The sequence below is a fragment of the Centruroides vittatus genome, unplaced genomic scaffold (genome assembly GCF_030686945.1).
Source record: "Centruroides vittatus isolate TY-2023 unplaced genomic scaffold, ASM3068694v2 contig_400, whole genome shotgun sequence".
NCBI classification, from domain to species: Eukaryota; Metazoa; Arthropoda; class Arachnida; order Scorpiones; family Buthidae; genus Centruroides; species Centruroides vittatus.
Window position 1 is genome coordinate 3,204,648 of NW_027122215.1, and position 27,943 is coordinate 3,232,590.

The following is a 27,943-nucleotide window of genomic DNA, read 5'->3' on the forward strand; positions in this document are numbered from 1 at the left end:
GGGCCGTTTTACAAAACAGCACTCCTATTTGCATTTCCCCCCCCAAACTTTGTGTGTCATTTGTTTGCTTACATTATAAAAATAATGTATGAAAATTTTTCTCTTACATAAGCGTTTGCAAGGAATTAAGCTTCAACCGTTGAAATGCTAGCAAATGTATTTTTCGCAATAACTTTAAGTGAGTAAATTAGAGACTAAGTCATTTGTGACCTTTCACATTTTCTTCTAGCTTTTATTAAATGATCATGCCATAGCCTGGCAACTTGTGTTTTTCTCTGGTAAGAAAAGAACATGTGTCACAATGCTGGACTACAATTTTTAATTTATTTAATTCGAAATACATGCTCTCTATTTTAGTAGTGCCTTGCCCCTGCACATACATCATACTTTTCCTGATAACAGTAGAGTCATGCCAGTCACCTATCAAAATTTTCTGTTCTGGAGAAAATTTTGAATCGAAATAAGGTGACTTCCAGTTTGGACTAGAAATTCATATATTCTTGAGGATACAATGAACTTATATCCTATGTAAATTTATTATATCCTCGACCTGACCAGGTAATAATCATTACCTGTTTCACACCCTTTCACTACCCTCGTATCTTTCACCATCTATTTTAACTTTTCATCATATATCATGAAGTCAATCATACTCTTTTGCTGCAGTGTTCTGTTTTCCCAAGTATACATGCAGATTGACTTGTGTGGAAAGAATGTGTTGGATATGAACACATCCCTTGCAGCAAATAATTCAATCTGGTGCTCACCATTGTCATTCACTTCATCTAAACCATACCTACTGACATGTGGCCATAGGAATCTTTGTGCATTACATCAATGTTGCCATGCAACTCTCCCACAATCGATACATCAGAGCTGTGGGTTGATCATTGATCCGTTTGAACTTTTAAAGTCATAGGTTGCCCAATTACGTAACAAAAACAGAGGCGTCAATGACACTCCAATATTTTTGTTTACATTTTCTTTGTATTGCTGTCAATTATGTGTGTGTATATTAATTTCATTAGTCATAGCCATTGTATATCATATTTATTGCATTTCATATGTAATATCGTATAATTCGTATTTTTATTTTTGCAGTGTTTGTGTTCCATGCTTGTGTGCGAAGAGCAATTTGAAAATGTGTTCTATTTCTAGAGTTCTAATGTTCTATCCACAATATTACCTGAAGACTGTTATATACTGTCGAAAGTGCTAAATTAAACATTTACCTGTAACACCAATAGACAGTTTTTTAGATTTATCTTTTATTAATAAGTGGCATCTCTCGTTTTTATCTCATTACTTCAATTACTACTAAACAACATTTAAGTGTTACCATTATATATTTTTAAATCATCTTACTAATTATTTAGATAATTAGTAATTTATTTAAAGTTTTGATACTAATGAAGAACAGAAGTTTTTATTTTAATTATGCAAATTTACATAATTGAGATTTTCATATAAATAGGTTCATAGATACAGTCCATAAAGAAATTATAAACTCAAGTGAAATTTTTCTGTGTTTTAATTTCTTTTCATCCACAGCCAATTGTTGCTATATGAAATGATTTTAATTAGTCTTAAGAATATATAATGAAATAAACAAGTCTTTGTATTGTATCATTTTAATAAACAATCAAAAATTTGAATTGTTACAATTTTTTGTTGTAAACAATTTATAAACTCAAGGGTGATTTAGTAGGTTTTTAATACTTTGTGGACCCTCCCTTGTTTTCAATTACCTCCACAACTTGTTTAGGCGTTGAATCAAGCAGGTTTTGAATGTTACTTAGTTTAATTTTGTCCCAGGCATTATACAATGCAACTTTAAGCTCATTGGATGTGTTGTATTGTTTTCCACGGTGATAAACTAATGCCACAAGTTGACTCCAAAGGTTTTCAATGGGATTAAGGTCTGGACTATGTGCTGGCCAAACCATCACTTCAATTTTTTCACGTGAAAACTACTTTGTAGTACTGGCTGACTTGTGAACAGATGCATTGTCTTGTTGATAGATCCAGTCTCGACCACCAATGAGAGGACCAAATGGGATTAGATGTTCATATAACATAGCTTGGTACATCTCAGAATTCATTCGCCCATTAATAAATGCTAAATCTGTTTTCCCTTCATATCCGATTGCTGCCCAGATCATTACTGAACCTACACCTTGTTGTCTACTGAATTTGACTCTGGGATTCTTTCTTGTATCATGCAAATAATATGCTTGGCCATCCAGGCCATCCAGGTTAAACTTCTTGTCATCTGAGAAAACTGTTTTTCTCCATTCAGTTGTCAAGGTAACACGATCTTTTGCCTATTGCAGCCTTGTTGACTGATGTAACTCTGTTAACTTTGGTTTGGACTTCAATTTCATAAAGTTTATTTTTTTATTCTTTCTTAAGCTTTTCCACACAGTTTGGTGGAACACTGGAGTTGGTAAAACTGCAGCTATCTCACGAGTAGACAATGAATCATTTGTTGCAAGACTAACAATGCGGCGATGGTCACGAGGCTGCAGACTTGGTTTTCGTCTGTAAGTTTAATTTTACTATAAATTGTCACCCTTTTTTAGTGCATTTTATACTGCAGTTTGAGATCTTCCAAGTTTTGAAGCAATTTTACGAGTTGGCCGTCCTTTTCCCTTAAAGAAATAGATTTTTCGTATTTCACTTTCAGTTAAGGTACTTCCCTTGGCATTTTTGTCACTTTTTTAGTTTGAATTCTTAGACTCACCCAAAATGTTACACATACTAATTTACATAAATACATGCATAGTGGATTGTTCCATTCAGCTGTAATAATCAGTTTTGACCCTTGAGTTTATAAATTGTTTACAACAAAAAATTGTAACAATTCAAATTTTTGATTGTTTATTAAAATGATACAATACAAAGACTTGTTTATTTCATTATATATTCTTAAGACTAATTAAAATCATTTCATACAGCAACAATTGGCTGTGGATGAAAAGAAATTAAAACACAGAAAAATTTCACTTGAGTTTATAATTTCTTTACGGACTGTATATATCTACGAAGGTTAAATAATTATTGTACTGAATTAATATTTAACACAAACCATAGAAAATTGTTTATTTGATTTTATTTAAATTAGTTACTTTTCATTTTTCACAAATTTATATGGGTGGATTATTTGGGCAACCAGATATGCTGTTTGCCATTGCCATTTATTTATTGATCCACTCTTATATTTTTAAAACATTATAGTATGTTTTTTTAACTAACTAATTTTTAACTATTATGTAATTGTCTATATACAATATATATTTATATTAATTATTTAGTTGATACTCTGGTCCTTTTGTTCCAAGAAAAGTTGGCTCCGTAACTTTTTGGTTTAAGTGTTCGAGGAACAGGTTCATCCACAAAATAAGGCCATCCTATTTTACAAAATATTAAAATTGTATTTTCTCCAAAATGTTTAAACTTATTAATGAACTGAATATTTACCATTTTTTTCGCAAAATGCTATTGCTTCTTCCTTACTTGAAAATTTTATATTCATATTTGATAAAGGATCACCTCTATAATGAAATAAAATTTTATATATAATAATATAATAATAAATATTTTTATTTGCATTAAGGCAAGCGTTGTTACAGGGAGTTATTATTTTAACAATTTAATAAAAAAAATATAAAATTTTATTAAAAAAATCATATGGTTGTGAGGATTTTTTCAATACTAAGCATTATGTAAAGAGGATAGATAAATTCAAAAAGTATAGAATAAGAAATATTGTAAATTGGATTATGAATATGACAGAATGTTAAAGAATATGATATAAACAAGAACAAAATTAGTAATTCCAATGAATTGATACGAGTCTGATCAATCACCTTGATGTCTCTGTATAAGTTCTCAGAAGCAGTTTCATGCTCGTTTTCAATAACTGATTAATTCTAATTCATAACAGCATGTCGTGAATCAAATGAATGATTTTAGTATTACAAAAATTATGAATGTCAAAATCAAAATTCTACACTATAATATCTTTCCAACAATTAATATACTGGTCTTCTATTGGGTATTGTGTTTACTGGGAATTGTACAGTACATTAATCCTTTCTTGCAATGGATCTCATACTGATATTTTTTCTAGTTAATTATAAAGTATTTTATTATACTGTTTCAATGAAATTTATGTAGTGGTTTTTTTCAGAAGCCCCACTCAACAAGATGTATTCTTTCATATAGGAATAGGCATTTCAGGTACTACTAAATAGAATTAATTGAAAACTAACGATAAATTTCATTTAATATGCATCTAAAAGGAAGTGAGTAGCTAAAGAAAAATAGTATATATTTATAATATTTATTAAACGTTATTTGAAAACACTTTCCACACTGTTCTTATCCATTCTTACTTTTTTTTACATAGAATATGCAAGAACAGAAGTGAAAAATCAACCCATTCATGGTGATATTAATTGAACAAGTGCCATCTACGAGATAACTCATATAATGTTGTCTATCATGTTTTGCCAGATATGACTATTCCCATAGTAAATATTGTGCCCTCATTGTGTTCTCATTCCTGATGCCCACAGTGATTAGTGGGCATCAGGAATGAGAATGACACATCCATTGGGTGTTATAAAACAAACTATAAAGACGTTTAAAATATGATATGAGTTTTCTGTTTTGATTGCCAGATATGAATATTTTCCTAGTAAATATACTACCAAAGTGGCTACTTTGTGCCTGGAATGTGAATAACAAATCAATTTGGTGTCATAAAAAGAAAAGTCTATTGAAAAAATATTGAAAAACATTAAAATATAAAAAAAAAAAACAATTTATTTATATTTCCCGAAATTTTACATCAAAATGATAAAAATTAATAAATTTTCAAATTATATTAACAACAGAAAAACATCTTTTCATGTGAAGATATCACAAGTAAATTCATATATTATAGCATTTAAAATAATTTAAATGATATATTTATTTATATTTTATAATTTATTCATGATACAGCTGAATATTGGTAGAAAATAAATTAACATGCTATCAAAATTTTTCTCTAGAGGCGTTAAGAAATTAAAAATAATTAAAAAGACTATAATTATTTTAAATCAATGTTCATAGCAAAAACAAAACTTCTGCCAACAAAATCTTAATATTCATTTTATTTATTCTAGATATAAACTTTGTTGATATGTAGTAAATTTAAATAACTAAATAACATATACTACAGTGGTCTTTGATATTATAAAGAGTAATGCATTATGTAGTATTTCATTATTACATAATACATTATAATGTATATTATTTTTTGTAATCCATGTGTATCCATATTATATGGAAAAAAGCTATAAATAAAAATGCTTATTAGTTTAAATTTTTCATCTTATTAGTACAATATTTTTATTCAAATTTTTACTTAACAAATAAATAAACAACAACTAACCTGTTATACATTAAAGTAAGACACCAACCAATGCCGAATTATCGGGCTAGAAACGGCTATAGCAATATTAATAATTTTAAGATAATTTAGTACTAGAGTTAGGTGTTAGGTGCCATCTCTTGCTAAATTTAATAATTATAATTTTAATTAAATAATTTAGGCTTAACTGGAAGAAAAGATTGGACTGGAGGTCCGGGTAGCGTAATTGGCAACGCATCTGCACAGTGAGCAGAAGTTGCAGGTTCGAGTCCCGCTTCGAGCCGATTCTTTTCTTCCAGTTAGGCCTAAATTTATTTAAATTATTTAATTAAAATTATAATTATTAAATTTAGCAAGAGATGGCACTTAATGCCTAACTCTAGTACCAAATTATCTTAAAATTATTAATATTGCCATAGCCGTTTCTAGCCCAATAATTTGGCATTGGTTGGTGTCTTTTACTTAACTCTGTACAATTTCAATTTGATATGAAAAATGAAAGCAATTATATACACTTACGTAGAAGACCAACCCATTAATGGATTTTCCCACCGCTCTCTTGTTTCAAATTCCATTTTCCAATGATGAGTATTATTTGTTCCTGATTGCATGGCATTTTTTGTGGGAACAAAAATTCTTACTCGTCTAGTTTTTATATGCTGTTCAGGCACACCAGTTAGAGCTGAAATGTCCATCTAAAATAGAAAAAATAGAGGAAAGACAAACTCCTATTCTTATTAAAAATTTAATAACTTAATAAATTAATTTTCAACAAAAGTATAAATATTAAATCTTCATTTAAAAAATACATAGAAGAGACTAAAATGTCTTAATTTTTCACCATGTCCAATCATCAGGAACAACAGTCTTCCCTGTACAGAGATTTCCTGGTGATTGGACATAGTGAAAAATTAAGACATTTTAGTCTCATCTATGTATGTTTTAAATGTGTAAAATTCATCAGCCATTTTTTAAATGCAATTAAATCCTCATTATATCTTAATTGATTACTGCTAAACCACAAATAAAGAAATGCACAAAATTATATAAACTAAAACATCAACTGCACACCGCAATAAATAAACAATAACGTCCACCAAAAAACCAAAAACACGGTGCGTTATCTCATAAAAATAAAATTATCACAATTTGTGACAATTTTATTTTTATGTTATTGTTTATTATATAAACTATATTATTTAAAGCAATGGCTTGTAAACTTGGCAATCAGCCCTTTGTTGACAAGCTAAATGAAGTTTAAAAACAATATGAAAGCAAAATTATTTCAAGTGCATAAAAATAGTATAAAAATCATCAATTCTGCATTACATGAAATAGAATGTTTAAAAACTGTAAATGATAAAAAGTCCAAACTCTAATAAAGGTGTTTTTGGACATATACCCAATATTTGGACAATTGTTCAACAATTGTCCAAAAACATATCAATATGTCATTTTGATATTTTGAAGACATTTTATTTTATGCTACAAAGTTCAGAGCATGCACTCCTATAGATGTCAATTTGCAGGCACTAAATTTACATAATGCAGTATTTAATTGTACTTGGACTTTTATCATTTTTAATATTAAATAAAATGTTTAAAATCTTGATTACCACTATACACACATTTTATGAATGTGTATGGCATGATATAGAATTTATAAGGCATGTACAGTCAACAACAAAAGTAAATTGCCACCTCATGCCAATCCATATAAAGATGATGTCATGGAGTCAAAACATAATGCATAACCCAAACTAGATTCATTGAATATCAATGTTAACTTAGAAATATGCTTTGAGAAACTTCATTCATTCCAAATTTGAATAAATTTCTTGAACTAATTTATCTCAAATAAATAAATATATTAGGCTATAACAAATTCTGAATGTATTTTTGTTTACATTATTTTTCTGTTCTCATGACAACTGGTCAGATGATTTAGTTTGCACATTGAATCTCAGGAAATTAGACATGTATAAAAAAGAATAAATATTGTCTGCTAGAAGGAATATGGTAGAATTTGAATTTTTATCATCTCTGGTTGATTTTCTTCTATATGTAAAACATGTTAAAACTGAACATGGGGGAAAAAAAGATTTTGTTTTGAACTGTGATAAAGGTACTTGTAATTGTGTGCAAAATAGATTTTCACCTTTACATTAAAATTAATATAATAATTTTAGTTTGAATGCATTATTTCCCTCCATTGTAATGCCAAGAAATTTGAATGATGTCAAAGGATAAATTATAGGATTATGGAAATCTAATAAATTTTCAATTAAAACAACAATTTATAAATTCGATATCCTTCATAAAACTATTTCGAATTAGATACATCAGTGGCAAGAACATAATTTACACTGAAAAAAATCCAGTAAACCACAAGAAACATCTTTGACACAAAATCAAGAAATTACTAATGATGTCATTGAACATCTTTTACAATGAGGCATTGCTGAAACAAAAATTACAATTACATTGCATTACAATTACATTGCTCATATAAAGATACTGTATGAAAGCAATTTAAGAAATTTGGCTATTCTCACCATTGTCCTGCAATAAAAATTATTTGATAAGTGAACAGAAAGAGGCAAGACTTGGTTTTGTGTTACAATATTTATCATACTCTCTTGGCTTTTGGAAAAAAGTCAGGTTTTCAGATGAGAAAACATTTTTGTCAAATTCTCATGGAGAACATTGCTATAGACCAACTGAAACTCATTAGCGAGGTTGAGGCCGAAGTTTTAAACACGAAAACGTGTATGTCGGACGTTCGGCGCCGTTTTCCTGTAAGCCTAGAAGTTTGACAATGGCGTTTGGAATGTCGAGCATGATTCCACCGACTTTCCAAACACCATAGCCAAACTTCTAGGCTTACAGGAAAGCGGCGCTGAACGTCCGACATACACATTTTCGCGTTTAAAACTTCAGCCTCAACCTCGCTATTATTTATGTGAAAATGTACCCATTTACCTAGTTCAGATTATAAGAGTGTAAATGTTTGGGGTTGGATTTCTGCAGATGGTTCAGGCAAACTAGACCAAACAGATTATATATTCAAGTAAAGTACTGTATATGTGTAAACATACTTGAATCAGTTCTGTTGCCTTCTATCTCAGCAGTTGATTCTGAAAATTATTCTTTCACTTTTGTGCATTCACTGTCTGATTCATACTAGTCAAATTGTTAAAGAGTGATTTTATCATCATTCTAAAATAAATATGTTAACTTTAGCTAGTGAAATTAGCAAACTTAAACCTAACAGAAAATATCTGGGAGAAAGGATTAATTTCCTATGATTGCACCAATGTTAAATAATATATTTACTCAAGCTGAGGTGACACCTGAAAATGTGTTTCTGTAAAAGCAAAGCCATGTTGACCAGATTAGAATTGTTCGTGGTCTATTCTCTTATAGTATGGAGCATGTAAACTTCCATCTAAATGTATGAGTGAATATATGCATATCACAGTTTGGACAGAATTTTCACATCAAATTTTAAAGTAGCCATATTTTGAACTAACCAAATTTCTGAACATATAAACTACATCATTGGCCAGGACAAATACTGTAGTACAGTTATGAACTAACAGGATTTCAAACTATCAGAAACTGGACTATACTGTATTGTAAAAACTCCCTCAACACTAATCCAGCAGAGTGATGTACAAAAAACACAGATGTTTTCGGTCTACTTCTAAGACTTGCTTCAGGTCACAAATTTCAAATAGGTGGAATGCCCAAGATAGTTTTTAAATTCCAGGAAGTTTTTAAAATATTTCACTAATTACTAATAGAAGCATTTAATGTAATTAGTTATTTATATTCCAATTATTCGGAAAGTTATGATAACACATTTCCTGTAAATAAAGCATAAATTACTATAATAAGTAGCAATTTCATATTTTGCATTTTATGAAAAATTATTATTATTAAATAAAAAGTGAAATTAGTTGGAGCAATACCATCCCCAAATATTATTTGAATAATTCAGAATAAATATACAGTAATACCTCGGTTTTCACTGACTTTGGTTATCGTCGATTTTTTTCACGAAAAATTTGTCTCGGTTTTAGTCGGTGTGCTCGAGTGACCTTGCTGCTGATTTTGAGAAAACAAAGGGTGGCCCATGTGTTTTCCGGCGCAGTGTGGCGTTATTTCTCGTTGTGTGAACATTACCCCACAACGGCCCACCATTGGCCAATGGTTCTGTTCCCTGAACACTAGGAGTTCAGTCATGGGTTCACGCTTTGCCAGAGTGGGCTGGCCATGTGAAGTTTACCGAGTTTTCTACACATCTGTAACGCCTGAATAGGGGCCAGTTACCCTTAAATGGGTCAGATTTTCCCAGATTTCCCGGAAGGCATTATTCCCCTCGATACGACCATCATAAACGCATACAACTACTACTACATGACAATTATGTCAAACTTTACCTTGGGGCGATATAGGCTAGAAGCTCATGTCCAACTAGCTTCTACATGACAAGATATATTACCCCGCATGTCTAGCTGAACAATTTCATTGCTTTCATCTTAATGTTAATTATCTTATCTTTAATCTTAATGCTTTTATCTTTATGCTAATTAGTCTTTCATGTTAATTTCTTATTGTTTTTAGTATTTAACACTATATTAATTCTCTATAAAATGTGTTTTTTGGTATGTATTTTGGAGTGTCTAGAACAGATTAATTGAATTTACATCGATTCATATGGAAATAACTGCCTCGGTTTTCATTGGTTTCAAATTTTGCTGATTGTGTTTGGATGGATTATCGACAAAAACTAAGGTATCACTGTATTTAAAAAACAACTCATACTTTGTCGTAGCCTGTACAACGACAATACCTCTCTTTCGTTGAGGGCACTAGGTTGATGCACTTGCGGACTCTGGACGACCTCTTGTCCTTGAGTCACTCCTTTTATACCTCCAAGTCATGTTATTTTTTCACCAAACGTGAATTTTTTGCTATTAGTTCCCAGTGACACATTTGATGAGTTCCCTGGGAAAGGAAATGACTCCCGAGAGAGAGATGTGATCACCCTCTGGTAATAAAAAAATATCTTGAAAGACAAAAAATGAATTTTCTCTCCAAATTTTCGTCACGTCCAGTCTCTCACAGTAGTAATACATTTTCAGGTGTCACCTTACCCATTGACTACCCATCTTCTCTAATCTCAAAATAGGCAGGGTTTCAGGGTTGTAAGATGGAGCTACAAGGAGCAGATTGAGATATTTGTAGGGCTCTATGTGACTAGGTTTAGGAAACTTACTACTTATTGGGCTACTTCAAAAATAATTTGGGCTAAATTTTAAGAACTGTTCTATTTTTTTATAAACCTATCTGGCAACCTGTGAGATTCTCATCAGACACATGCTGTTTACCTGCAGTTTATTTATATTACTAATTAACAAATTACATCAGTTACATGGCATTTGGTATACTGTACAGAAATAATAAATCTTGGATAATTTAAAACACAATAACTCAAAGTGATTATTTGTCCCTTAAATTTTGAATTTTAATGAAGACTTCCTATATTATACGTAATATAAATATATGGGATGATTCATATTTACATGTAAATTTTTATTCAGCTGCTACAGGAGAGCTAGTGGATGTCTGGAGCAGTGCCGTCTTTAGAACGTAAGGGGCCCAGGGCTAGAAGAATGTTGGGGCCCCCCCATGAAGAAACAGAATCAATACTAGATTACAGACCTAGGGGTCGCTGGTGTAGCTAGCACAGGCAAGACCGGTTATGGATATCATGCTATCACCCTTTTAACATATCCCAGAAAATCTGTTGACCTTTTTTTATTTTTTATTTATTTTAGCCAGTGAGATTTTTCACCCTGTACTCAACACTTCGTACTACATGTTGGAGGAGTAATTTCAATCGTATTATTAATGGTTTCTTCATTTCAAGTAACCTATTTGTTTTCTTTGTAACTTTATTACTTTCAGATTCAGGGGCCCCTATGACCTCAGGGCCCCGTAGGCCCTCCCCTAAAGACGGCACTGGTCTGGAGATTAAAAAAAAAAAAAATCAAGTAGAGCATTCACTACCATTACATAACAAAATACTTGCACCATTACATAACAAAATACTTGCAAAATTCTAGTGTGTGGAGCAATCACACAGTGATCTTTTTCAACATGGCAAAATGGCATCACTAAGATTGCCAACTAATGATCATGCTTGTATTGAAAGTATGACAGTCAGCAATAATGGTACAACATTGCTGGCAGAAGTAAAAAAGTAGAAATGAGAGGTTAAATACATCAATGTGAAAGTGATACAAGAATGTCATTTTTCTTTGCACAAAGACAACCGAAAGAAACAAATTAGCATCCTTGAAAGATCCCTTACACTCAAAGCCTTTTGGATCAGATATGAATCAGATCTCCTCCAAAGAATCATTGGTCAAAGGTTTGACAAAGCTGATTTTCACATGGGAGGGTTTGTAAACTGGCAAAACTGCAATTATTGGGCTTCCAGTAAAGATGAAGTACAATTTGTTATTCAAAAGTTGCAGTCATGACCATTATGCAGTCATATGCATGTAGTTTGGGATTAGGAATTCTATTATCCTTGATCCCTACATCATTAAAAACATAATGAATGTAGATGATTACTTAAACATATTAAAGACATTAATGTACCTTATTATAGCACTTGAGAGAATGCAGATACAGTTCATTTCATGCAAAGGGATATGATATGGTCCATCTGATAGATTCCCATCCTGATATGGTCCATCTGATAGATTCCCATTTTGCTGTAACCAGAAAAAAATGGTTTGATATGGCACTTTGTGAATGTTTAATTGAATGAAGAGGAGAGATTGAGTGACTAGCAAGAAATTCGGATTTCTTTTGCTAGGGATATTTCAACAAGAAGGTGCACCAATAAAAACATTATGCCACTGGATGCACTAGAAGCTGCCAACATTTCAGCTAAAATGTTCCAGATGGTAGTCCTTTCTGTTTCAGACTGTTTCCAGAAATGTGTCAGGAATACTGGCAATTGTGAAATTTTGGGTAATAGTAATGTTTACACAACTTTTTAAATTTTATTTTGGAAGTTCTATCTGTAATACTAGGTAGCTAAATAAAAGTATTGTACAATAAATATGAGTCAATTGAAATATAAAATATATTTCAATTAATAGAAACCAGGTTAAGATATCGAATTTGTACAACAAGATATTCACATTATATGAAAATTATATGTATCTTGTGTAATAACATTAATAATTAAATGTAATATTTTATAATATGAAACCCATTTTAATTCATTGTCATTAATGGAAATTATACAAATCATTAATTACACTTGAAAAAAAATCTTGAAAAGCTATATAAATGATAATTCAAGTTATGTTTTTTGAAATAGCATGTTTAAATATCTTAAAATTTTGTATTATAAAGTAGTATTTTTAGATTAAAATTAATTTAACATGAGCATGGCTTACTGGAGTGTCAATTGTAATCGTTTCCTGTAATAATTCTTGATGTTTTTGTTCTTCTGGATCCATTATAGCTGAATTCACATCTTTTATGTCTGGATCAACTGTACTATCCTTGGGAACTTGACAAGCAGAAGATACACATATTGCTCTGTTTAATGCAAACAACAATTTAATTAAATCAAGATAGATATAACATACAAATTTTTAAAATAAAAAATAACAAAAATATTTTAAAACTTATCAACAGTTTAAACATTATTACTGATAAAATAAATTTTATTTGAATAACTTTTAGAATAAATTGAGGCTTTTTCGTACTTCATAAGAATGGGAAAGTGAAAAGAAGGTGTGTGTTCTCTTATTCTTTTCTCACAAGCACTCATATTTCTAAAGAACAAATAGAAATGCACATGTGTTTCTGGCATTTTCAGTTCAAAATATGACAATTCCAATGCATTTTAAAGCTCTCATCAAAGCCATATCTGATTTGTAACATGCTTTTTAAAAAAAGGAGAATACATGCTTTTAATAAATTTGAAAGGAAAAAGAATGAATAATATTACAAATTAGGAAAAATTTCTAAGTACTCTTTCAATATTTTGTGTAAGTTTTAAATTAATATTTACTCAAATTTTGAATCTTTATATTTAAGGTTTATACCAATCAAACTATACAGATAAAATATAAAAGTGTAAATAAATATTTCTGTTTTGTCTATCTCCTTGATCAACAGAAGCAAAGAAAAATAGAAAATAGGTCTATTACTAGCAAATGAAAGTATGTAATGAATAACATGCAAAGTGTTGAGCACTACTGTAAACCAGATTAGTGTAACTTTTTTCTTCTCTTTTATATTCTTACAAAGTACAAACTAGCCTTTAATCTTCTGCATTTTAAATTACTATCATCATCAAAAATAGTCTTTTTTTCATCCCCTCACATAAAATAGTTACTTTATGATGTTTAAACTGAAATACTGAAGATATAAAAGAAATATCTGCCAAGATTAGAATCATATCAGATGTCATTTCTCTCGAAGAAATTTTTTTGGCAAGATACTTTTATGGCATTTTTTATTTTACCAGGCAACATATTTTAAAATAACATTAGCAACTTATTCTCAATTTTATAAGCGATGGTAATAGTGTCAAAAATAAAAATGAATACATTTTCTTGATAAAGGATTAAAATAAGATTAATACAAATTGCCAATTATTAACTGCAGACCTTTCTAATGAGCAACATGATAGTAACAAGATGGCATAATAAAGATAACAACGTGCAAGTCGTGAACATACACCACTCTAAAATCTTTATTACTTTTTCAAAAGTTTACAACCGTCTTTTCAATTAGTTAAGAGAATTAGTTTGTTTATAGGTGTTAAATTTATGAAAAACACTTTTATTAAAACACTTCGAACATTTTCAATATTTACTGTTTCCAAAAAACATTCTGTAAATGTAGAAAACATTTGAAGTATTTTATTAAAAACATTTGTAAATTTAACACTAACAAACTGATTAATACTCTTAACCAATTGTTTTTATATTGATGTATACCATCATATTTGCAACTGTCTCTTCTCCATTATTTATAGCAAGATTTCAATTTTTAATATGTTACTGACAATTTTAATCTGAATAAAGCTCTGATAATTTTCTTATCATTCATAAATAAGAGAATAGTTAAGAATAAGGATGTACCGATAAACAAAATGGCCGATTACCGATTAATCGGTCGTGCATTATCGACCAATACAGATTAATCGGCCGATTAGTGTTAATAATTTATTGTATTAATAGGTAATTATATTATGATTATTATCGCATGAAATTATATATTCTTAATAAAAATATAAAATTTCATACGATAAAAATAATTTTATAACAATTTGTTATAAAAATAATTTTCAATATAAAGGTATTTTTTTCTTTTACTGTGGAAGCCAGCAACCGAGAAACCACCTCATCTTCAATAATTCACACAACAGAGACTCTGAAATTATTCTTATTATCAAAAGCAAAGGGCAGTAGTTCCTTTAGTGGCATTAATACCACAATAGGACTAAAAAATTCAATAAAAAAAGATTTTCAGCATATATAGAAAACAAGTCTTTATGCTTGTCATCTTTATTAGATTCAAGATTGAAAATAAAATTTAAAAAAAAAAAAAAAGATATGGTAGAGGAAATAAAAAGATGGACAATTGATAGCTTAGATAATGTTGATAATTCAAAATCTCAAGAAGAATTAAATTCTGAAGCTTCCATTTCTGGGAGATGATCAAGATGGAGTTCTAAGTTTTTCTAATTTATTTGATGAATTAGCTTCTGGTAAACGAAAAAATGAATAAGAGCATGTTTTTAAAAAAGAAGAAAAAACGAACAAACGTTTTGATCAAGAATTAGAAAAATATTTACATTTACCTCTTATACAAAGTGGCCCATTTTTGTAGTGAAGTTCAAAAGAACTTTTTCCTAATTTTAGCGAGATAGCTATGAAATATCTAAGCGCCCCAGCATCTTCAATTGAAAGTAAAAAAATTTTAGCACTGGAGGTAACATTTATGAGCCGGCAAGAAACAGGTATGCCCTGAAAATGATGTTTTTGCATCACAATTTAAGGGTTTTAAAGTTTGAATATTAAATTTTTATTGGTTTTATATATTTAAAGTTTAAGCTTTAAATAAAAGAGATAGCTTTGAATAGGTTATATTATACCTTATAATATGTATTGATAAAATAAATCATTTAACTTAAAATTTTTTTAATATTCAGTTTGTCATGTGATAAATAATAAGTATATAACAGAAATTTATTATTTTTTATTACTAGCCTTATATGTGACATTCTAACAAAAATATTAAAATGCAAAATTGACCGATTATTCAAACTGATTAATCAGTGAAATGGCCGATACCGATTAATTGGAGAAATGACCGATTACAGATTACTTACCGATTAATCGGTACATCCTTAGTTAAGAATGTTCAAAATATTTTGAAATAATAATTTATTTTATTCTAAAAATTTACATTTACAATCATTTATTTAAAATTATTAATGTTTAAGTCCAAAGTTTAAGTAGGGTCTTTTTATCTAATAGTCTGTCAACTGATAATGTTTTCTATTCATACATTCCAAAGGAAAATATTTTGATGACAAAAGGCAGTAAAGACTAGCAGTTCGGTAAACAAAGATAGTTTTGCTATAAGAGCATGTTTTAATTATGCTTATATTATAGACCAGTGTTTTCCAATCTTTTTTGATTAGTGACATACTTTGAATTTAATCAGATTCCTGTGACACACTAATTTTTTTTTAAATAAAAATGTTTAAAATTCTTTTCTAATTAAAAACTTGTCCATTTTATTATCTGCTTAAAATTTAAAATACATTATAGTTGATTTTAAAAATTTTGATAATACAGAAGTTAAAACTAACCAAGACTAAACCTCACAATTTTACAAATATACTACAAAAATAAAAACTATTTGAATTAATGTGTAAAGAGTTAGTATTGGTCTTTAGGCTGGTAAGCTGCAACATTTATGGAAGTTCCAGAGTTGGTATGCCGGCACTTGCATAGATGCACAAACTATGCTAATGCCACAAATTTTGTAGCAATCAGAATTTTAGTGAATATCTTCCTCTCCCTTTGGTCAACAATCAATAAAAAGATGAACAATAAATGAAATTTTAATAAAGTGTTTATTCAATTCTAAAATATTTAATATTTCTGCAACATATGTGAGGCACTCTCACAACTTACTTGTGTTTCATGGCACATGGGTTTGAAAACAGTGTTGTACACTAATGTTTTATTACTGAGTTTCTCTGTATTCTTGTCATTAATTATATTGGTTAATTATAGGTCTACCATTAAACAAACTTATTGCACTTTAAACTTGATTTTCCTTTTCATGCTGTTACATAACAAGGGAAGTATTGGGACAGTGTTAAATTTGATCCTCCAGGATTTTTGCAAATCTTCATGTTGAGACATCTTGAAAAAAAAAGGGTGTACTATAGATTATCACCTATGGAATTTCAGGACTTTGAGTATACAGTCAAACCTGTTTTTATGCGCTCTTTTTATGTGCGATTTTTATTTGTGCGATTTTTTTAATGCGAATTTTTAATTTGTGCGGTATAGTTGGCAACTAGTCTCGTGCGATTCGTCATGTCTTACGTTGACTTATTATAGCTAAATAAAATTATTATAGCATAAATGCACTTATTATAGTAATATTATTGCATGAATATGCGAAAAATGAAATAATTTACTTTTTAAGTCAAAAAAACACCACCTGGACAAAAATATGTAAAACAGACGATAGACCAGACGATGCAGTCAAGTGCTGACATCTGTTGTCAATAAATTCTATTTCGTACGGTTTTGAGTTATTTTCTATGTGAGACTTTTTTATGCGGTCCCTGTTGACCGCATTAAAAAAATATTTTTTAATTGTGTCGCGAAAACTATTATTTACAGCCATTCGTGAAGTTTCGTGAGATTTTTTTATGCGTTTTTTTTAATGCGGTCCCTATCCCCCGCATAAAAACAGGTTTGACTGTATATTTGAACTCAGAGGACTGAGACAAGTTCAACAGTACCCTACTTTTGGGCCGGAGACGAAAAATAAAAAAGTTATCATACTTTTTTGGCGATCGTGCGATGATCGGGAGTCGCGTCGCTCTCTCCGCTAAGCCTATCGCGTGTTTAACAGGCAGTCCAGCAAGTTGGCCATATATACCTTCAACAAAGGCAGATGTTGATCCACAAGCACACAGATCGTCTACAGTTTGAGTTAAGTCCTTTTTGCACACCCTCACGCTCGTCAACCTCGGGGGCTACGACTCCTCAGTCTCACTATCACTCGTGGTCAGCTAGTACTACGAGCCAACCGCACTATCGCGATCGGGAGTCGCAATGCTTGAAGAAAAGGAAAAAAAAACTGGTGTTCGATTGTTCATGCTCCCAACGGACTCCCCCGGGAGGGGAGCCACCGATTGTTTAACGTCACTAGTTATTGATTCATGGTAGTTCTTGAACAAAAGAAAAAAAAAGGAAGTGGTGTTAAACTGTTCATGCAATTTCTTGCCTTTGCAGAGTGCTTTATTTTAATTTGTTTGCAGACTTTACCACGAGATGGCAGCACTAGCAACTACAGGCCATCTGCATGAAAGCATTAAAAAAGTATAACTTAAAAACTATGATAACTTTCTTATTTTTCGTCTCCGGTCCAAAAGTAGGGTATTGTTGAACTCGTCTCGGTCCCCTCAGTTCAGATATATACTCAAAGTCCCGAAATTCCATAGGTGGTAATCTATAGTATTCCCAAACAAAAAAAACAAAAAACAAAAAGAAATCCTATGGATGTTCTTGTATATGTCTATTTTGTTTAATATCACAGGATGGAGTAATGATAAAAGAACAAAATTTGGCATGGTAAGCTTGTGTATAATGGGCAATGATGCTATTAAATTTTGATGTTTAAAGATTAAGGAATTGAAGAGAGAAAGGGTGTCATGTGTCATATCTCAAGAGGGTCAGACATAATGATGTTATTCATTATTGCATTTACATTTTTCTATGAAACTCATCACTACCCTCAAAATTAAGCCTTTTGCCAATTTATAATAATTAAAATATAAAAAATTTTTTTAAAAAATCTCATAACAGATGGCACCATCCACAATTTTATTTATTATAATTAAAAATATACTGTAAAAGTTATTTTTTTAACAGCCGGAAAAGTCACACAACTCATTGGATTTTTGAATTAACTCTGCATTTCCATTACAACCAATATGCATTTTGGCAAAGTTTTCAAATCAGATTTTTTATAAAGTTTATTAATAAACTAGAATTTTTCAATTAACATGGATATGCACAGTTGTTTTATATAAATACATTTATACAATACTAAAGTCAGTGCAAAATGACATATAAATATACATTAGCTTTATTATTATAAAAGGTGATAAAATCACTTTAATATCATACAGTTAATATTGACATTCAAACATAACTATAAAAATTACAAATTTGCCTCATAAATTTCTTCCTAGCATAGTTCCCATTGTTGTCACTTTAATGTTTGCTCAGTCCTTATTATAGTCTACCATTCTGCACTATTATTCAAAAGATAGCACACAAACAACAAACAGGAAAAATGTTCCATGTATATTGTCTGCTTAATTGTAGATCATGTGAACAACAAAGATCCTCATTACACTGCCAGAAGTGCAATAACAGATATAGAGTCTAAAAGATTTTTATGCCATCCAACAGAAGAATTACATAAATTGCTTATGTTTTTAGAATCCATTATTTCAAAATCTTTATGTATTTACAAGAGACAAACATGAACTTTATGATAGCCAATAAAGTTTTGAATAATGGTTTCTTGAACAGTTTGCAAATTGGAAGTGAACTTACTACTTCACAAAGAGCTTCACTAATGGCTAAAATTATTCACTTCTACATCACTTGCAGGCTTTACTTTTTACAAGAGAAAAAATTTTGTTCTAAGCTCAAAAGTTACTACTAAAAATGCTCAAAAGTTATCACATGTTCAATAAATTGTTACCTAATTTTTTGCATATTAAAAAACTTAACAAAGTCACTGTTATACTGTACTGTTATTTCTCTTTGTTTCTTTGCTGATTCGTTTCAAATCTCTTATAAATAAATTCTAATTGGAGGTAAAATTTGGGTGAGTTAACAAGCATACTTGCATGTTGTGTGTGGTTTGTTATTGAATTGCTGTTATTAGTGCCACCTGTCGGAGTTTGAGAAAAAAAATTGAAAGTAAAAAGGTTGAGTTGGTAGACCATTAGATAAAAAGACTCTGGTATAAGGTAATAATGATTAATAATAATTTTACAAAATGTATAATTTTTCAAAACAATAATGCAATATATACAAACAAATGATATTATTTTAATTTACGTTAATTTGACTTAAAGACTATATTGCTAAAAGACAATTCATGAGTTTCATTTTAAGTCATGGCTACCAAAAGAATTAGAGCAGAGTGAAAATATATAATGAATATTAATATATATATGGATGACTAGTGTAAATTAGATAATAAATATTTATTGCATTTTTATTGGATGTTTTTGTAATAATGTACAAATTTTTGTATTAATAGAAACTGCCATCCACACACAAATTCATATCATTACTTGCTTTGTGTTTATCAAATCTCAGTCATATACTTCATTTGACAGATGACAGTGAAAATGATGGTAAGGATAGAATTTTAGTTCCTACAAAATTTATTTGTAAAATGTATCAAAAGTAATGCTATAGAATATATATTGATTTCTCAAAAATTAAGGAGAAATTATTTTTGGACAGATACTTATAAAATGAAGATGAAAATTGTCTAATTTAAATTGAATTGAAAAATTTGAAAAAAAAATTTATATGAGTTAATTAAGTCAATCTGCTGCTTCATTTGTCCATCAAAAGATCTTAATGAGTAAACAAGAGACTCTTTGAAAAAGGTCATATTTTTAGATGTCAATCTAATTATATTAAAAATAATAGATGCAGTATTGTTATTTATCATATGAAAGATTCCATGATTCAGAAAAATTTGACTTTTGTTCATCAGTTTTCAAAATTGAAATTTTCAATCTAAGATACAATTCTATTTAAACAATTGTTTAAAATATTAATTGAAGTTCACTTAATGCAAAGTTTTCCTCTTCTAAAACAAACTGTTTTAATTGCTTATCATCATCATAATTAGCATCACATTATTCAACAATGCATCCAAGTTTTCTGAAATTAGATAGGGTGGGGGCTCCTATTGCCAACTGCTTCCAGTAGTTGACCATGTAAGCCAAAATCTGTGCATAATTAATCTATCAAAGCAGGTTTAGGTGAGCCACCTTCACAGGAAGCATGATAATACAACTCATTTTCAATGACATATAAGAATAACGGGCCATATTCTGGTCATTATTTCTTCTTTCAGAGACAAATGACATCAAAACAAGAGACGAAATTCGTCTCTCAGAAATAAAGACAATTCTGGTCATTTGTAACAATCTTGTCTTTGCTGTTGATGTCACAATTCTATTAAGTTGATTATACATGTTCAGGTTATCTGTGCACACAACACAGTATAGAATTTTAACCAATGATATTGTAAAATTTTTGAAAATGCAGAGTACAAAATTATAGGTCATGTAGTCAGGAAAGCACGAGTTCAAATAAAGCACCTAATTTTGACAAAAGATATGTGTTTTGTTTTATAATGTTTTTACAGATTTTAATGTCAAAATGTCTCAGATAATATTGTCTCTTAACAAATAAAAATTTTAATAACCCAAGTTAGAAAAGCATACATACTTAGTTAACGAAAAATTAGATGGTAATATTATGAAAAATAGTTAGAGAGACAGATAGGATTAACTGCATATTCAATAGTTCAGTAATTGATGTAAGATCATTAAAAAAAAAAAATGAAGTCAGTGGCATTCCTGAATAGGCATCGGAAAAAATATCAATCATTATCACTCAAAATATTCTTTCCCAAATTAGAAAGCATTCTATAATGCAACTGTACAGTGCAAGTAGCATCCAGTCATCCATATTGGATATAACAAAATCGAGGCAACAAATGAAAGACAAATATCAGCTCATCTCTGGGAGACAAGAGAATCTTTGAAAAAGTCATCCAGAATGGAATTTGGAGAGATGTGACAATCTCTCGAGACATAAACAAATGATTAGCCAATTGGCAACCGGCTGGTGACGTAGACATCATCTCTCAGAGACGAGAGATGGCAACCAGAATACGGCCCAGGTTGCCTCACTCATTCACAGCAATGGGAAAAATTATGCAACACTCCTTCCGGTTGTCAACCATGCAGTGAGGCATTGTCACGTCTTCAGAAGATAACAAACCCTTGTTATCTTCTAACATTGCCACATTTGCAAGGCTCTCAACAAAGGAAAATCCAATTGTCAACCACCATAAATGATCGTGTCACCTGCCGGGCAAACAGCCTGTAATTAAAATTTTTTTTCTGTAATGTAAGCAAAGGTCTAATAAAAAAAATGTTTTCTTTTTCCATGACAAGTATAGAACAAACTTTATTTTCATATATAAATTTTGCTTTTTGTGTTATTACACATCATAAAAAATATCGAAGTCCAAAACATCTTTAAACAGTCAACTACTGGTGCCATTACCCTACATTTTTTAATAAAATTAGATTAATTATACCTAAATCTGCCTTGTAAAGTGATTATATTTTTAAAATAATTGTGATTTTTGTTGAATTATTGATCATATAATCTTCCAGAATAAAGAAATTGAATGTATGCATTAAAATATACAATTAAAAAGCTTTTCCAATCACAGAATTTCCATTTAAATGTTAAACAACACATCAAATATAACTAATATTTGAACTATTTTAAATTATTTAATTAATTAAAATAATAATACACTTTCCTTTCAATTTTTATATATACGAACAACTAATAATATATATGATGCATTTAATACGAAAATGTGAGTACCTTCTGTTGATTCCATAAGCAGATTTCAGGAATTTAGAACCTGTCTAATTTTTCTTCAATTTTATGATGCGCTATTCATTTTTTGCTTAAAGCGTTCCGTTATTTTTAATTAATTATTGGTGCCAAATCGGCACTATGGCGCGCGTTATCTCGGATTTCAATTTTCAAATTTCCCGCCAGTTGTTGTTACTAAAAATAGCCGCAGCGGTGGCGCGCGCGCGCGCTTCTTTGTTTATAATGGCGTTATTTTAAAGTGAATTACTTCTAATAAACTGAAATTTGATCAGAAATAATTTAAATTTTTCCATTGGTATTTTTAAATGTTTTTATAAAGTTTTATGACATCATCACATTTTTCTAAGTGAAAGTAAACAATTTGTTAGCCATTTTACTATCAGCTGATAGAAAGGGGAGTTTTTGAAAACAAAGTAATAAAGCGATTAGTAGTTTCTTCTTTTTGACAGTTGAGGACTAGCGAGTCTATTATTTTTGCTAGAAAAAACAAGCTTTACTACTCTGAGGTTAAAAATAATACAATTTCGTGAAATTTAATAAATCTGATGTCAATAAATAAAATTATTTATAGTGAGTTGATGTTTTTTAAGTTTAATTTTTGCATTTACAAATCAAATTACAGAAAATATAATAAAAATTTCATTTTTTATTACACCAACGAGTATTTTATTCTGTTAGATAGTAGAGAAATCGAGGATGTAATGACATTTTTATGACCATCACGCGATTGTTTTTTCTTCTCCCCGGCCATGCTGTTTTTGCGTTTTATATAAATTTTGTCGTTGATACAAGCGTCCAAGTCGAAGTTCAATCTTTCTATTTGACATTTAACACCTATGATCAAGTCACACCTGCGACTTACGTTGTTTATTTCGTACCTTCACGACATATTGATGTTACACAGTCCTTTTTCTAGAGAAATTTTTCTATTTCTCTTACGTTTTGCGAGGTATTTGGACCCTGTCTGGAATCTCACATGTACAATAGTACACATTTCAATAGACGATATAAAAAATCGCTTGTAAAATACATATGAACTATGCACATAAAAATGTAGCATCGAAAATGTTAAGTTTTATAAAATACATTTTTTCCCCTATATTTTGTCTTTCATGAATTGGAATATTCTTTTATTGCTGTTGGTTTAATACTTATAGATCATATGGGTTTTATGAGGGTTTTTTTTTTTGTTTGCCGTCTTTTCAAATATGTATTATTGTTCTAAGAATGTAAATAAACTTTCAAATAAATGGTATAACTCTAGTACCTGTCTTCAGATGAATCCAGAAATGGAATGTTTTAAAATTTTCAATTTTTGCCGTAAAAACACTGAATGATAGGTAAAATAATAATTATAATTACTTAAATAAATAAAAATTTTATTGGAACTACTGTCATAAAACTTCGTAAGATGATACCAAACTACAAATAAATAAAATAAATCAATCTCCTGTCAAATTGTATTTTTTTAAATTAAAACTTCGATTCCCAAACAAGGTTAGGCTTGGTCTAGGGCAGTAATTATTGAGTCACGTGACAGAAAAGGGAGCTTACAAAAAATTTACCAAATAAGGAACCCTATTCACATATTTCCATATTTGGTAAATTTTAGTCCTCTCCCTTCTCTGTCACGTGACTTTTTACTCTGATACTATATAAGTGCAGTTTTTTCGCATTAGCTCGTCATTGTTTTTGTTGCTGTTTTTGGTTTCGAGTATAGTTCTTCTTTTTTACGATTGTGTTAAAACAGCGCTATGGATAAAAGTAATTTTTACTTGCTTTCATCTTCGGAGATAACAGAGATGATTGAAGATGATGATGATGTTTTTTCTTCGGAGGAAGAGGATGATATTTTGGAGCAGCGAAAATCGGACTCTGAATCTGAACAATCTTGTTCAGACCTAGACGAGGTTAGTACTTCTGGTTCATTTTTTATGGGTAAAGACCGTGTAACTAGGTGGAATAAGGAAATGCCCCTTCAAACTCAGAGGAGAGAGAAAGAAAATATTATAACTCATTTGCCTGGCCCAAATGGAAGAGCAAAGTTCGTCAAAACACCTTCGGAATGCTGGAAGTTATTTTTTGATGACGATATATTAAATCATATTGTCGAAAATACAAATAAGTATATAGAGAGAATAAAAGAAAAATTTAGCCGCGAGCGTGATGCCATCTCAACAAATATTTGTGAAATAAAAGCTTTTATAGGAATATTGTTTGCATGTGCGGTGATGAAATTAAATACAGTAAATTTGCGAGATATTTGGACCTCCGATGGTTTCGGAATAGAAATTATAAAACCTGTGATGTCAGAGAAAAGATTTAGTTTTCTAATAAGAGCGTTAAGATTTGACGATAAAGCTACTAGAAATGATCGTCGTAATACTGACAAACTCGCTGCGGTGCGAGATTTTTTTGAGAAATTTGTTACTAATTGCCAAAAGAATTATTACCCATCGGAATATTTAACTATAGACGAGATGTTGGAGGCATTTAAGGGCAGATGCCAATTCCGGCAATATATTCCAAGCAAGCCGTCAAAATATGGGATAAAAATTTTTGCCTTGACAGATTCAAGGACTTTTTATAGTAGCAACTTAGAAGTATATGCGGGAATGCAACCGCAGGGCCAATATTTCACAAGTAATTCTCCTAAAGATGTTGTGTTAAGATTATGTAAACCCGTAGCAGGCTCTGGAAGGAATATAACATTTGATAATTGGTTTACGAGTTACGAACTTGCATTAAAATTATTAGACATAAAGCTGACGTCAGTCGGTACTTTAAAAAAAAATAAAAGAGAAATACCGCCAGAGTTCATTACTTCGAGAAACAGAACTGTATTCAGTAGCATGTTTGGATTCCAAAAAAAGTGTACTTTAGTTTCATATTCTCCCAAAAGAAATAAAGTAACTCTCTTACTATCAACTTTACACCACAACAATAGCATTGATTCTTCAACCGAGGAAAAAAACAAACCCGAAATCGTAACGTTTTACAATCTTACAAAGGGAGGCGTCGACGTTGTTGATAAACTGGCGTCACGTTATAATTGCGCAAGATACTGCCGACGCTGGCCCCTTGTTATTTTTTATAGTTTGCTAAATATTTCGGCCGTAAATTCTCATGTCATTTATTATCTGAATAATAAACTTCCACAAAATCAACGCAGAAGACACTTCATGAAACTGCTATCGATCGAACTAATGACTCCGCAATTAAAATTACGTGCACAAAAAGAAAATTTACCCAGAAACATTAGAACGGCAGCCCTTCAATTCTCTAAATTGCAACATGAAACATCAGAATCGGAATCAGAATCAACAACAGCATCAACAGGGACATCACCGGCATCAACATCAGTAGCATCCACATCTGCGGCATCCACATCTGCAGCATCAACATCACGGAAGCGATCATCCTGTTCTGATTGCGGTTATAAAAAAGGCAGAAAGACGACAAATAAATGTTTTCGATGTAATAAATACATTTGTGGTGAGCACTCACATAATTTATGTAAGTCATGTATAGAAAGTTCAGAAAGAACAATAGAATTAGAAAGTTAATACTATATGAACGTATTCATTTTTTATATTACCTATTTTTCTGTATTTCTTTTATTTTCTGGGTTAGGCATAAGGGGTTGCTTTCAGTGACTTGCAAACAGGACCTTTTGAATATTGTCCAACAAATGAACGATATTTATAGATATATATATCAATAAAAATTGTTTATTTGTTGAATACTGCATCTAAAAAATCCTGTTTGCAAGTCACTGAAAGCAACCCCTTATGCCTAACCCAGAAAATAAAAAATTAACTTTTTTTGCATACGTTAATTATAATTCTTGCAATACAAGATGTACATAAAATTTTAGCATTGTATAATGTAAAATGTATAAACGAATAATAGAAATGAATATTTAAATGTATAAATAAATAATATATAATATAATTTTATCTGTATTACCAATTTATGCTGTTTATCTTAATTATTATTTATATAACTCTTGTATTGAAAGTAGAATAGATGTAAGCAAGAGACGAGATAATTGACATCTAGGCGTTAAGTGTCGCCTGGATGTCAATTTTCTCGTCTCTTGCTTATTCAGAGATCGGCGTGAAGTCCACCATCGTCAGGATTATTATAGATCTAATAGAATAGATGTAAAAAACATTTTGGTATAGTATAAACATTTTTTTCTATTATATTTTTGTTCCGTTTTTTTTATTTTTTAAATACACTCAGTAATTAATATATATTATTCCTATATAGATTTATTAATTATAATAAACATACACTATTTAATATTATATGAAAATAACACTTTTTAATTAACATCTGAAATGAAGAAGTAATTGAATCGAGTCCCATCGCCATCTTTAATAACGCGCGACAGTAATTAATTGATTCTGAGCGCTTCGCGTTGCATCAATTTAAATAATTTATAAAAATTAAAATTATAAATATGTTTATAAAATAATTGACGATATCTGTTCGTAATAGTATTGTAAAACACACTGTACTTATAGTTTAGCATTTCTGATAAATTTTAATAAATATCTGAATTTTCGTATATTTTATATATAAAAATCGAAGAAAAAAAAATAAATTTGTAAAACTTAATAAAAAAAATATCTACAACTTCATAACACATATAAGTATGAGAATCCATCAAAAAAAGATAGTTAATAATAATTAAAATTGAGAAAAAAAATAAAACTTTCAAGGTAAGGTAATTTCTGTGGTAAAATGTGAGGTAAGCGATCACGTGACGCCCGTCTCCCCATCTTCTGTAACCAAAACGGACGAGGTTGAAATAAAAGCCTAATCACCAGTAGAACTAAAAACAAACATCGGCGCGTGCCTAGAGCAATAAACTTGAACAGGAGCGAAGATGAAACACGACACTTTGTAATTTATGCTAATTACCTTCTAATATTAAAAAATTAAAATCATCAATAAATTATGATGAAATTAAAACTTTTTTGACTGAATTCGATTACAAACATATTAGTAAACTGGATTAAAGTAAAAATACCCGTTTTCCGATGTTAAATTTTTATTAATTAATTTTTTAAATTGGTGCCGAATTGACCGAGCGCGCGTGATACTTCGATTTGACTAGCTGCTAAATTATTTAATTAATTAAAATAATAATACACTTTCCTTTCAATTTTTATATATACGAACAACTAATAATATATATGATGCATTTAATACGAAAATGTGAGTACCTTCTGTTGATTCCATAAGCAGATTTCAGGAATTTAGAAACATTTCTACCTACAATCGCCGCCATCTTACTAACCGCAACATACGTAAAACGTATGATTTTATTGGACGAGCTTAGTTGAAGTTCAATAATTTAACCAATTATAACCTTTATAACACAGAGAAAATTTTTGATTTAGAGTATAAAATTTTAATAAATAGGATGATTTTTATTGCAAAATAGATATTAGCGAAT

The 27,943-nt window shown here is 30.1% G+C and overlaps 1 protein-coding gene across 1 annotated transcript; it reads right to left on the bottom strand.

Annotated features, from left to right (window-relative positions):
• Positions 1-3,095: 3,095 nt before the first annotated feature.
• On the bottom strand, positions 3,096-27,883 carry ND-18 (NADH:ubiquinone oxidoreductase subunit 18). The gene is made up of 5 exons (XM_067271749.1): positions 27,711-27,883; positions 12,910-13,054; positions 5,942-6,117; positions 3,481-3,554; positions 3,096-3,410 (listed from the first exon to the last, which is right to left on the bottom strand). The coding sequence occupies exons 1-5, from the start codon at positions 27,773-27,775 to the stop codon at positions 3,307-3,309; spliced, it is 564 nt and encodes a 187-aa protein (XP_067127850.1). The 5' UTR covers positions 27,776-27,883; the 3' UTR covers positions 3,096-3,306.
• Positions 27,884-27,943: the final 60 nt, after the last annotated feature.